Source organism: Centrocercus urophasianus, unplaced genomic scaffold (assembly GCF_019232065.1).
Source record: "Centrocercus urophasianus isolate 14NV4802_14NV808 unplaced genomic scaffold, USGS_Curo_1.0 seq_24, whole genome shotgun sequence".
NCBI classification, from domain to species: Eukaryota; Metazoa; Chordata; class Aves; order Galliformes; family Phasianidae; genus Centrocercus; species Centrocercus urophasianus.
The window spans coordinates 16,993,415-17,007,011 of NW_024884800.1; the positions used below are offsets into that span (position 1 = coordinate 16,993,415).

General features: G+C 44.4%; 1 protein-coding gene across 1 annotated transcript in view; it reads left to right on the forward strand.

The window, feature by feature from the left end:
* IL1RAPL2 (interleukin 1 receptor accessory protein like 2) overlaps window positions 1-13,597 on the forward strand; it is a 332,687-nt gene that overhangs the window by 301,270 nt on the left and 17,820 nt on the right. Inside the window, exons 7-8 of the mRNA XM_042825057.1 lie at window positions 9,552-9,681; window positions 10,640-10,785. Coding sequence (XP_042680991.1) covers window positions 9,552-9,681; window positions 10,640-10,785 — 276 coding nt within the window. The remainder of the gene's footprint in view (window positions 1-9,551; window positions 9,682-10,639; window positions 10,786-13,597) is intronic.

A 13,597-nucleotide genomic window follows, 5' to 3' on the forward strand; every position in this document is an offset into this window, starting at 1 on the left:
CTTCTCTTCTGTTCCACTGACTTCATCTCCTAAAGCATTTATGCTGGAGGACCTTCTGCTGATTGCTGATGCTTTTTTGTGCTTTTTCAGAAGAGTAAAGGAGAATGACTGCACAGGGATGAAGGACAGCTCTTGTCTGGAGCAAAAGGAGACAAGAATAGGCAAAAATGGAAGATACATTTCTATTAGAAAAAGAAGTCAAGTCATTAGCAAACAGTCTTTAGACAGTTTTCCTTCCAGGTGTCAGATGGGAATACAAGACCTAGTCTTCCACAGAATGCAATTAATGAAAGGAAAACAGATTTTATTTCAAACAGAGAAGAAACGAGCCAGAAATCTGCAGCCCATTCTCACATTCATTGCTACGCTGAATGAAAGCACATCCGTGTGGGGCAATTCTGAATCAGCTCACTGAGAGCTTACATTAGGCCATGGCCATGGGAGAAGAGCGCTCTGGTTCTGGATGCCAGCGACAGGTAGTGACAATCTGAAATCAAAGCTCCCCACCTGGCCTGTCACTCAGCACTGCATCTTGGAAGTTGGCAGAGCCAAACACAGTGCCTGCTTTTGCCATGTGCAAACTGTGCAGGACTGTGTTCTGGCTCCTGCGCTGCTTTCACAGAGGACCTTCATCACAGCGCTTTTCTTAAATCATATCCCTATGCCTAAAAATGCACAGAAATGAGATTCTCAAAGGGATCTCAACGTTGAGCACGGGGTCGTCAGTACAAGGCAGCTGTCAAGCTGCTTCTGGAAATCCCACTTAACATCTATCTACATTGCAGGCAAATAACTGACAAGCAAAAATCCTTGGCTATCATTTATACCTGAGCTCTCAATGACCAAGACCTTCTAAAGCTGCCCTTAGGACAGTTTTGAAAAGGAGATAAAGGATTTTAGATGGTTCAGGTGAGCTTTGGGGAGCTGGGGAGCTGTTTGTGGACGTCTTTCTGAGAGAAGATTGCTCTAGGAGATTTTTTTGCCTTGATTGATTTGGGTTTTTTTCGCTTTGTTTTCCTAAAGGCTCGAGGAACATCTGATGAATTTATATCAGCAGAATTTCAGCCCTGAGTATGCTTTAGTTTTGTTTTGCTCTTTCTGTGAGAGCCACAGTCAAGCCTACAAGCAGCCCTTGCGCTGGGTCATGCTTGTGGTGTTTAAATTAAGAATGGTTGTGGCTGTATGGAATGTAATGGAAGTCAGCAAATGTGCTGACTTGTTTTTCTGGCAACAAGCTGTCTAGAGATTGAGTTGGGTTTGTTTCATGTTTGGGGTTTTGCTACTTGCTGTTAGTGCTGTTTTTATGCTGCTTTTTATATATGCCATTTGCTTACTTGAGCGAGGCAGAAGAGCACAAACATCTGGTGGCTGTGCGTTCTGTGATGTCTCAGGGCATAAGAAATAAGAACAGGGTACCAAAGCAGGTTAGAATTAAGATCGTAAATTGCAGGGGACAAAACGAGACCTAAAGAGCTTTTGCACGTTTCCTGTCAGAGTTTTTCCTTGGCTATTTCTTCTCGCTGAAGACTTTACCTTAGAGAAGGAGCTTTTATTTGAGTGAACAGCCAATTGTATGCCATGTATTGCCATTTATTTTTTCCTATATATCAGTACAGCTGACAGAGAATATCATTTTAGTGGCTAGTGTATGCTGTTCATAACAGGGGAGGGGGAGAAGCACTGGACTGTTTCTTCATACAAACTCAGAGAATAATAGACAAGGGAAGAGCCACTGATGTCACCTATCAGGACTTCAGTAAGCCCTGTGACACAGTCCCCCATAACATCCTTCTTTCCATATTGGAAAGATGTGGATTTGGTGGGTGAACTGCTTGATGGGTGATGAACTGGTTGTGAGATCGTTCCCAAGAATGGAGATCAGTGGCTCAATGTCTGGGTGCAGATCAGGGGTCAGTGCTGGGACCAGTGCTCTCTAACATCTTTGTCAGTGACATCAGCAGTGAAAATGAATGCACTCAGCAGTTTGCAGATGGCGCCAAGCTCTGGGGTGAGGTCAAGCAGGGCGAGGAGGGGATCTGCCCTTCTGCTCCGTGCTGTGAGACCTCACCTGGAGCGCTGCGTCCAGATGGGGAGTGCTCAGCACAGGAGAGACACGGAGCTGTTGGAGCAAAAACGGTGTGAGGGATGGAACACCTCCCTGCGAGGACAGGCTGAGAGCTGGGCTGTGCAGCACGGGGAAGGGAAGGCTGTGGGGAGAGCTGAGAGCGGCCTGTGGGTATCTAGGGGGGCTGTGAGATGGAAGGGAACAGATTATTGAGCAGGGTCTGCTGTGACAGGACCCGGGGAAATGGTTTTGAACTAAAAGAGGGGAGATCTGGACTGAACATAAGAAAAAGTTCTTCATGGTTAAGCACTGATACAGGTTGCCCAGAGGTGGTGGTGATGCCCTGTCCCTGGAGACACCCAAGGTCAGGCTGGACGGGGCTCTGAGCACCTGGTGGAGCTGTGGGTGTCCCTACTTATTGCAGGGAGTTGCACCAGATGGCTTTTAAGGATCCCTTTCAACTCAAATGATTCTACAATTCTGTACAAATGTTTTTAAATTCTGGTAAACTGATTTGAAATGTCTGGAGGCTAGGTAGATTTGATTTCACAATAAATTTCTCTAATTAAGTCAATTATTATCACTGCACAAAGCAGGTTTCTTTCTGTATTAATTTTATTTAAAATGTTTTCAGTTCATTAATTTCTAGCTGATCTTTAATTATGCAAATGTTTGTAAGGGTCACTTTCAGTCATAAATTTCCTGGCTGCTGAAATAGAGCTTTGAAACACCACAGGATTTTCTGGTTTGTTTTGATCTTTTGTTGTGTGTGGGTTTTTTTGTTTTTGTTTTTGTTTTTGTTTTTTTGTCAGATAAATTAATTCGTTTTGAATGTACGTTACATTCATTTGATTCAGTAATGCTCAAGATAGCCACTGGCTTCCACGAGCATGGTATCTAAAAAGGATGACCTTTTAGCACACAGCTAGGCTTGTGTTCTGTAGAATAACCAAGTGAAAGAGGAGGTAGAATAAGCCCAGGTATAGTAATTAGCACAGACTTTATAAATCTTACTGTCTTGAAAAATATAAAGACCTCTTTAGGAAGGCATCCCAGCTGGGTCATGGATGAGGCATAGCAGCATCCTCTTCTGTGTGGAGCCAGCTGGGCAGCGCGGGATGATGAAGCAAAAAAAGAATTCAGACCTTGAACAGGTCAGTGGGGCTCAGAGCTGCTCATCTAATCATAGAGCTTCTGGATAGGCATAAGATTGTGGATGGAGCAACCAGCAAGGACAATTGAAAATACGTTTTTAATTGTGTTACTCATTCTCGTGAATGGGACTGCAGTCATACTTCAGGGGTTGTGAGTTTAAATGGTACGTGGAGGTGCTCTATTGGGACGTGCAGACCAGCTCTGAACCGTGGAAGATGGGCTTCTTTGTAAGTGCTGGTCTTCAGAACATCCAGAAACAGAATTTGAATACTGAATCAGGGCAGTCTTGTTCCCTCGTTTCCAGAGTCTGCAGCTTATCTCCAAACTTTGCAATATCAGCATTCATTGCTTACCATGTCAGTTGAGGATAAGTGGACAAGCAGCAGTTTTTTGATCAAACACAATAGTGAACCATGGCAGACGTATCCCATGAGATGCCACAGCGGCGTGCCATTGGCTTCCTCCCATCTTTTGGAATGGTGAAGAGGATGTCCTTGCAAAGGACTGGGAGAAAATAGAAGTTCTCTGCAAAGCAAATAGAAGCCACCACACACAGAGAGATTATTTTTCATGAGTCAAGGTCTGTGGTGCCCCGGGCATTTGTTTTGTGGATAAATTGCAGGCAGAAGCTCTGTCTCCCATATCTTCTTGTCCAGGGCATCCTTCTGAAGGAAAAGGAAATGTGTTCTTTATTTGTGGTTGTATACAACCCAGGCTGCCTTACCAGAGGAATTTAAATCACTCTGCTGCTCTTTGGCCAGTTTCTAGCACTTGTAAAACACATTAGAGCAATAATGTTCTTGTCAGTGACATGGTGATTTGCCTTACAAGCCTCACAGCCTAGAGTCAGAGCCGATCCTGCTGACAGCCTGCAGAGTGCACTCACAGAGCTGTGATAAGCGGCCTGACTTCCTCGCCCTCTGCCTCAGCAAAGTGAGAGAACAAAGCCAGCAAAGAGCCTGTGTTCCATCTGTTTGTGCAGGATGGGGAGCTAAGGCAGCTGCTTTGCAGACACCTCTGTCGGCCTTGTAGGGAAAAAGACACAGCAGCGGTAGCAGAGGACCTGCACAGTGCATATGCTTTGATGGCAGAGGCTTGGAGCGATGGGATAAGTTTTTCTGTGGCGGCAGCAGTGTGGTTGTCTTCCTTTCTGTGTGTGTACATCATCCAACCCTGCTGCAGGTAATGTTGGACCAAAGCAGCGATACATTGGTCTACCCTGGTGGAGCTGCTGATGGAAATCCAGCTAGCTCTGTGGGCAGCAATGCTGTTGTTTGGTTCAAGAGGAGGGTCCCTGTCTGCCACTTTCTGTGTCCCGGAGGTACAGGTGGGGCCTGGGACTCTGCCAGCACCTCTGCCCCTCGGCCCAGCAGTGAAATCCAGCTCAGCCATCTGATTTCTCCCAGAGGATTGACACACCTTTCTGTGGTTATCACCCTACAGTTACTTCCTTTCTAACCTGCTCTACTTAGTTCATGATAAAGCAGCGCCGAAGGGCAGTGCTGGGCACAGGCTCTCTCCTTTTGAGAGTAATTGTGCAGTGCTCCAACAGTCAGTATTTAATTTCAACAATCAGAATTGTGAGAGAAGAGGCTGCAGTGATGTCACCTCTGGCTTTCATTTCTGTCGTTGCTTCTTTCTGTTTCTCAGAGGAGTGGCAGCTGTTTGGGGCTGTGATTGATGAACAGCCTCCCACTGCTGTGGGTGCTGAAGCGCAGATCAGGATTGTTGTGAGTGGTGCTGTGTCTGATGCAGAACCACAAAAGGGTTGGAAGAAAACCCAAACGTTTCATGCTGTAGTGAAAAGCCAAAGGATTCACAAATGGCTTTTGCTGTTAGATGGGGTGATTTGCTCCGGGAGCGAAAGCCTGATGTGTTGCAAGAATGGAGGAGCAGCAGAATGTGTACATCAGAGTGTGTGAACTGCCCTGCAACCCTGACTGGATGCTGGCATATTAGCAAAAATAAATAAAAAGATAAATACACTGTCTTGTGGGGAAAAAAAATCACTGAAAGTTTGTCATGGTCTGTGAAAAGCTTTTGTTTTCTGTGCTGGTCAGTCATCTAGCCTTGGCATTTAAGTTTTTAGAGGGCTGAAGAACTTTAGGTATTTTAAGCTTCATTTCTCTGATGCTTGGAGCATGACTTGTTTCAGAAAGCCTGGGCTGCAGTATTTGTCATTCTCTTTCAAAGCATGTCAGACCTGCAGTAAGCACACCCAGAATCATGCCTGGCTAAATTATTTTGCAGATTCCTTTTCCATCCTTAACCAAAACCCCTGCCCCCATCAGGCAGCTGTTTTGCTTGAATAATTGCATTTCTGCAGAATTCTCTTTTTCAGAGGGGAAAAAGAAAAAAAAAAAAAAAAAAAAAAAAAAAGCGTGTAGCAGAGTTCCACAGATTTATTAGGAAAATGATCAGGTGAAAAATACACAACAAGATTCAGCAGTGTAAGTAATTCTCATTGCCAGCAGTTGTGTGTTGTCAGCTGGGAGCTTGCAACAAGTCTGCATGATGGGCAGAGGAGGGAACAAAGCTCAGGCTTAGCAGAGTGCTGGAACCTGCGGCTTTCTGTCGCAAGGTGACCCAGCAAAGCATGAGAGCCCGTGCTGTCTGTGAGCAGCAGACTTTTCTGATTCCTCCCCTTGTTTCTTAAAACATTCTTTCAGTGCTGATTCATTAGAAACCTCTCTAGTCATTTTCTCTTTCTCAGCAATTTGTTTTATTAATTGAAATTGCAGCTGAAATGTCAATCTGACTTAAACAGAAACAGTTTATAAGTGGAAAACTTTCAGGATACTAGTCATTCTAGGAACTCTGGTGTGGTTAATTAGGTGATGCCAGGGGGAATTCTACTTTAATAAGAATAGTCAGTAGTGGAGCTCTTCAGTGGTACAGAATGTTGTCCGGAAGCATGGGGCCTTGCATGCAGTGCTGTTGGAGTTGCAGGTTGCCTGCCCATTCTTCTTGCCTCTAGCTGTGCCCCTCTGTTCTGGGAGCCAAAATCAGGACCTGTAACAAGCACTTTCTGGGCTCAGTGTTTCTCTCTATATTCTACAATTAAGAACGGGGGAATTTGGCTGCAGTGTTAGAATTCCACTTCTTGGGCTGTGGTGCAGTGAGGCACACCCTGTCCTCTTCTAGATGGGAATTGCATGGAATTCCCAGAAAAACAGTGAAAACAGGTTGCTGCTGTCACCAGCTGTATCTTAGTGAGGCCAGAGAGGGACATGCCCCTAGCTGTCCTTACAGGAACTTGTCTGAGGAGGTACAGAGCTGCTGCAAGGAGGAGCCCATGTTGTGTTTCCTGACTTTGTCCTGCTGGCTACTTGTGGATGCAGAGAAGAATGACAGAGCTGCAATCCATACTCTGCTTCAGAAGCTGCAGAAGAGTGGGATGTCCCTGTCTGCCTGGGAATGAGAGGAGTGGTGTGGGAAAGCTGGGATTTGGGTGGGACCTGGACAGGTCATCAGGCCTCCAGCTCCTTCCATCTCAGGACTGATCAGCTGGACCCAGATGATGTGTGTCATGCTGCCATTGAGAGGGAAGTAACTTGTTTCTATGAGGCAGCTGCTTCCACCTTCTTCTGCCAAGTGATGGCTGTTCTGATAGGATGGGATGGGATCACAGAATCACAGAATGGCTTGGGTTGGAAGGGACCTCAACAATCATCAAGATCCAATGCCCCACCACAGGCAGGGCCACCAACCTCCACATTCAGTACCAGCCCAGGCTGCCCAGGGCCCCATCCAGTCTGGATCTTGAACACTTCCAGGGATGGGGCATCCACAACCTTTCTAGGCAGTCTGTTCGAGCACCTCACCACTCTCTCTGTGAAGGGCTTCCCCCTGACATCCAATCTAAACCTTCCCTCCAAGGAATGGGATGGGATGGCTTGGGATGGCATGGGATGGCATGGGATGGGGAGATTTAGGTGTGACCAGTCCCAGGCTCAGAGTTGAACATACTAATTCCCTCTAACAAAGGTTGCCATTGGCCGTGTCAGTTTATTTTAAGGGCTTTCCCTGGCAGCAGAGCTGGGAAACAAATCCACCTGAGCACATTCAGAGCACAGAGGCTGTCACAGGAAGGGCTACTGGCCTCTCGTACTGGGTTTATTATGGGAGCTGTGTACCAACAGATGTTCTAGTCATTTTTGCAATTTGTATAGAACACTTTTTGTTTCAGAACTGGCATATTACCTCAGGATATTTGCTCTGCGAGTATAGAATTTTTAGGTTCACCTTGGAATATTTCCATTTCCTCAGGGCTTTGCGGTGCTTTTTTTAAAGTGAAAAAACTGCTGGTTTGAGAAGAAGCACACCCTGTGATATATCTTGCCTGTAAGGCTTCGTGCCCGTCACAGTGTGCCAAGTAAAGGGCATATACCATCAATGCTGATAGGCCACGTCTAGCCTTTCTTCCTTTTTCACACTGCTAAAATTGTCTTTTTCCATTAAAATCAAGCATGGACCGAGCAGCTCCATGCTGGGAATCGTTAAGCGGTGTTTAAATAGACACTTATCACACCTGGGCCTGGAGCCCTGGAGCCCTTATCACGGGCCTGGAGCCGTCTGACGCGTCACTCACTGGTGGAGTCTGAAGCTTCCTAGAGATGACGATCAGTGCCCTGGGATGCACAGATTGCTGTGGATATCCACTGCTCCTCATCTTCTGGATGTTCGAGCTGGCTGTGCGTAATCTGTAAGCGTCAGCACGTGCTCAGTGGCCAGCTGTGGGACCCGAGATCATAGAGAATGCCAGGATAATGAAAGCTTCTGTGGAACGTCTTCAGGATAAACATACTGATTTTCTTTCCATTTTTGTCTTTTGGTAGTTGAGAAACGCAGACACAAGTACAGCCCTTAAACTTTTTCTTGCCGTGTCCTGATGTTTCAAAAGGACTTGTAATTTTGGCTCTTGGAAACAATGTGAAGGCATCTGATTTTCAGTGGCTGGGAATGCTGCTCTTCCTGAATAATCAGGCTCTTTTGACGCATCTTAAATTGGGCACTGGAGTAATGGATAGGCAGATACAAGAAGTTGACTTAGCTCCGTGGGGGTTTAGGCAAAGATGCTTAAACACACAGCTCTGATATGCTCTGATATGCACGCAGCCAGTTATCATTGCTGAGCAGACAAGAGGCCCTGATTAAGGCACAGAAAGTCTGGCATGTGAGACCATTAGCCCATGTTCAGCCAAGTGATGCGCTCCAGATGGGCAGCCCTCTTTGGAAAGTGTAAGTCTGTTCTTCTTTGAGTGTCAGAAGAGTCTCCTGCTGGCACTAAGAATGAGTGGCATGATAAAACATTCCTTCTAACTACAGTAAAATGCATTACTTGGGTTTTCCCCATTTTATACGAGTCCTGGAAGGTTCAACAGTAGTCTCCATTGACATGAGATGAAGCCTGTGCTCCCATGTAGGGTGGTGACACTACAGCTGCTTTTGTGACCCAAACTACCTATGCTGGGTAAAAAGAAAAAGTGGATGCAGAAGCAGCTGTATTTGCACGCTAGGAAATGGGGTGGTTGTCTTGAATTTCCTGGCTTATTTTTTTTCCTTTGTCTTCTTCAGGCAGACAACCATCTGTCCTGGCATAAACACTGCAGTCTTTGACTAGCTAGTACAGCTAAAGCCATAGCCAGACAGAAAGCCATGTAAATGTTGAATTCTTGGAAAGAAAAGGAAAATGATTAATTTCCAAGTGTTATTTTCTTCCTTTTGAAAGTGTTCTTGAAGAGCTGAAAGGGAGAGTTCTTTCCTGTATTACTTTGCCAAAAGCCTGTTGAAGTGTTGTTGGTGCTTACTGGCACATATCACCTGGGGATGTTTAAAAGCCCTCTGAGCAGCTTTCCAAGCCTTCATTAACATTTGATTTCTATCCAAGCGAGGAAAAAATTACCACTGTCCTTTCTTTGCAGGTGGGTAGGCAGCAGTGAGCAGCTTTGGTGATTTACCTGCCTTTTAGGGCACGCTCTCCAGTCCTTGTAGGAATTCCAGGAGTCTGACAAAGTCATCTTTTTCTTTTCTTTCTTTTCCTTAATAACCAATTTGACAAGTCTGTACGTTGTCACAGTTTCCATACCTTCTCATTGCTCGCATAGTATCTTTCTGGGAAAAATGAAATGAAGCATAACCTCAAAGTTTCCTTTCACAGCAATTTCCTCCTAGCTGCAAATCCACATTGGTGTTTTTCCTCCATTTTATAGTTGCACACTTTCCCCCCCCTCCCCCCCAGTTTTAGGTGGAGAGATTCATCAAGTGCTGGGTTTTCTCACACAGCAGCTGTGTCAATGCCTCTAACCATCTCTCTTCTTGTGGTCCTCAGGCAACCCACTGACTGTGGCCTGCAAAGCTTTCTTTGGGTTCAGTGGTGAATCTGGCCCCATGATCTACTGGATGAAAGGGGAAAAATTCATAGAAGAATTAGAAGGTCACATTAGAGAAGGTGAAATCAGGTACTTTTTGGAGTGCTTAGTTTTAGAAATGTGGTACGTCCCAAAAGCCTGTCTGTGGTTTGTTTTCAGAACACATTTGTAATTGGAATTGGAAACAGTTCTGCATCTAAAGACTGATAAATGACTTGGAGGCAGGGCAGTGTGAGATACACTCTCTCCAGCAAATAAACTTTTAAGACAAAAGAGCTACTTAGGTGCCCGAAAATCTGTCACCACGTTCCCCTGGCAGTAGCTGAAACATCTCTTGTTAAAAACCCAAAACAACTTTGGCTTATAGAGAATTTTGGTGTCTGTTGCTGTTAATGTAAAGTGTGAAGGTCTCCGGAAGAGGCAATTTCCATCCAGCACAAGCAGCATGCTGGTTAATTACCTGTTTTCCTTTGTGCCTCCCACCTGTCTCTGGAGAAGAGATTTCATTTTGGTAAATAGAATAAAACTAAATTAAATTAAATAAAAACGAAATAGTTGTATCTGTAAAGCCACGTCAGACTGCCAGCAGAGCTATGTGCAAGGTTGAGTTCACAGGCTTCGGACGTGAGGGCATCGTGCATGCTATGTTTATCCCCTGCTGTATTTTGCAGCAGAATACTAACAGGATCAAATAAACCTGGCAGACTACACATGACGTTACATTTCCTTGTTCAAAGGGCCAGTCACTTTCTTGAGCAACTGATAAGAAACCTTTCACAAAAAGAAGGGCATTTTATTTTTAGACTTATGGCGTCACCGAGAAAAACTTGCATTTATGTTGCATTATTTGTCATGTTCATGTTAGAACAATGACATGAAAAGGCTGTACCTCTGGCATCACTACAACTTTCTTTTTCCTTTGTTGAGATTTTGTTTGTTCATTCTGTCTTTTCGAGTTCTTGTTCTTGATACTGTCACCTTTAAAAGTTAGGATCTGCACCAAAAAAACAAAGAGGAAAATTCCAGAAGGTTGCATCTTTCCTTTCAGACTCCTCAGAGAACATCTTGGAGAAAAAGAAGTTGAATTGACATTGATCTTTGATGCTGTCGAGGAGGCAGATCTGGCTAACTATACATGTCATGTGGAAAACAGAAACGGACGGAAACATGCCAGCATCCTTCTGCGCAAGAAAGGTAATACCCTTAATTTTATTAGCCACGCTCCCTCTTGCCTCTGCAGCCATGGGTGAGCCAGCAGTAGGGGTCCTGCTAATCTGGCTGAGCCAAGCTGAGCTCTGTGCTTGCTGGAGCGGAAGTATGGTTGTGTTATGGCTTCAGTTTACTATTTATGGGGGAAAAAGTCACAAACTACCACTAGCGAATCGGCCTCACGGTTGATGCACTTGCCTGGGACACAGCTACCTGTAAAGCCCTACAAAATTCAGTGCATGTGTTTTGGGCAAACAATTCATGAAACTGACCGAGAGTAGACAGATTAGACTAGAGGTAAGAGTGTTAATAGAGTTAAAATGTGCATTTGTTAGATTAGGTACCTCAAGATTTTGTCATACTTTTCCACTTCCTAGCTGTGTTTAAACTGAAATCTTTAAATATTGCCATACATTTTGATTCCTAAATGCAAAGAGGAATGAAGACTTTGCAGTGGGAGCTATAGATGGATGGAGAATCATTACTTCTTTTCATGTTACCTGTCCTGAGATTGTGCCTAGAACTGGGACTACTACTGACAATTTGTCTGTAGAATAGGAACCCTTTGAGTTTGAATGCTCCATACTACAAGGTACTACTATTCTCTTCCATTTGTAGTCTTTATTATAAGGCATGCAACAGTATCTCATTACAGTTCTTACCTGCTTAGTTCAGTTACCTCCTCTAACTGTTCGTACAGTGATATTTGAACTTGTTTGTGGTCTCTTTAAGGCAGAGTGAGTACAAAAGCTGTTGAGGGAGCAAGGAAATATTGCATGTTAGTGCAGTTAAAAAAAGCAGTGCTCTCCATCATCACCCTAGCAGGGATATCTGCACAGATATCCCCTTTTCAAGAAGGTTTAAATAGACCATTGTTATGTGAGCATGCTGCAGGCTGAATTTAGGGTTAGAGGCCACCATGGCACTAATGAACTAAGAGCAGTTGACTGAATAGGAAGACCAGCCAAGGTAGGTGGGGTTGTGACCAGGTCCACCAGCACCTTGGTTCCAGAAGACAACCCTAGCCACTGGGTTCACCTAGAGCCGTGCTGAATGCTAACTGCTGTGCTTCATGGCCATAATTTATGCCTTCAGATAATTTGTATAAAATCAACAGTGAGGGAGAAGTGGTATAGCTTCAAAAAAGGTCTAGTGGGAAGAAGAAATGTTGGAGTCACTGTCCTATTTTTACTATTCTTTCCTGTGACCCACAGGTTGTACGTATGAAAGTACATTACTGAGTCCTGACAAAACTGGATCAATTCTGCTTAAACCGTTTCCTGTTCATGCAGGAGTTTATGCCCTCCCAGAAAGAAGAGTGTAACATAGAGTCATCAAATCATAGGGCTTGGAAGAGACCTCTGAAGCTACCCTAGCCCAACCCTATATGAAAGCAGTCCCTTCCAGCAGTTGCCCAGAAAGCATGCAGGCAGGTTTTTAAGATCTTCAGGGAAGGAGACTCCACTGCCTCTCACTGGCTGTGCTTTATGCTCAGGATAGAAATACATGAGCTGCAAAACCATTCTGAAAAACAGGGGCCTGCTGCTGTGATGCAGAACGCGCACAAATGTTTATTCAACATCTCAATTGACGGAATGTCACAACTTTAATTAAGGAAACTGGTCATCATGATGAAGGATTAGTCTCGTTAGTGCAGAAAGCATTCTACCTTCCCATCCACTGAACCTAATAAATATACAACTGATATCTTTGTTGACACTGTTAAATGTTCAGCTGTGTTGCATATATTAGAATAACAAGCTGGGTTTATTTATAACAAGAAAATGCAGACATTTCAGACCTCTGCTGAAATTATGGAAGAAGCACTGCTGAATACTGAATTCGGAGGTGGACAGAATCACTTCTCAGCTGCTATTTCATTTCTCCATTCCCCTCAGGCATTTTAAGTGGTTTGTTTTGAAGCTATTAAAGTGTCATTTAAAATACCCCCAGTATTTTCACTTTGTGCTTTGACTACATATCCTGTTGTCATGGTTTTATTAAATTCTTACTAGCACTTGACCAAACTTTTCCCTTCTGCACCTTGATATAATACTTCTTATTCTAGCTTTCTCCTGCTTGGATTTGGTTGTAGAGCATTCATAAGCTAGGCAGCACTACATCATTACTCACCTGTGGCAAGAGTTAGGCCAGGACTGGTAGAAGGCTGTTTACCAGTACCCTGTATGTGTGTCAGAGGATCATGGATTCCTATTATAATGTGCCTCAGTTTTTCAGAAGCTGGGAACAACATTTGGGAACAACGAGAGAAGCACAGATCTCTTTCAGAGAAACACACCTCCCCCACAGTCCAACCTGCTTGGGGCTGCCTTATCCCTGTTCAACAGGAGGTGTTTGTAGTGCGGTTTTGTCTCCAGCTTGCCACAGTACTACAGGTTTTATCAGTTCTAAGGAGTGACTGCAGCACATCAGGGGTACCCGAGATGGCATTGGTTGTGAGTACTGCTAAATGAGGGAGGTTGGAATTAAAAAAAAAAAAAACCTAACTAAAAACAGGGATAAAAGCCAGAAAGCCAGATCCAAGTTAAAGCTCTGGAGTTCTTTGAGGAAGAAAAAGGAATTGCACAAATATTTAAGGTACAAATGTTGAAGTCTTTTGCTAACTAGTGGGACAGACCTCACAAATGCTTTCTTAGAATGCAGGAGTGCCTTCTGTACAACATTGTGTTTTGATAACCTCGCAGCGTCTATCACCACTTGAGATTTTCATTTTTGACTGAAAAAGGAACCAAATCCAGCTTCAGACCCCTAGACCTAACAGAGAAAAGGCAGAATT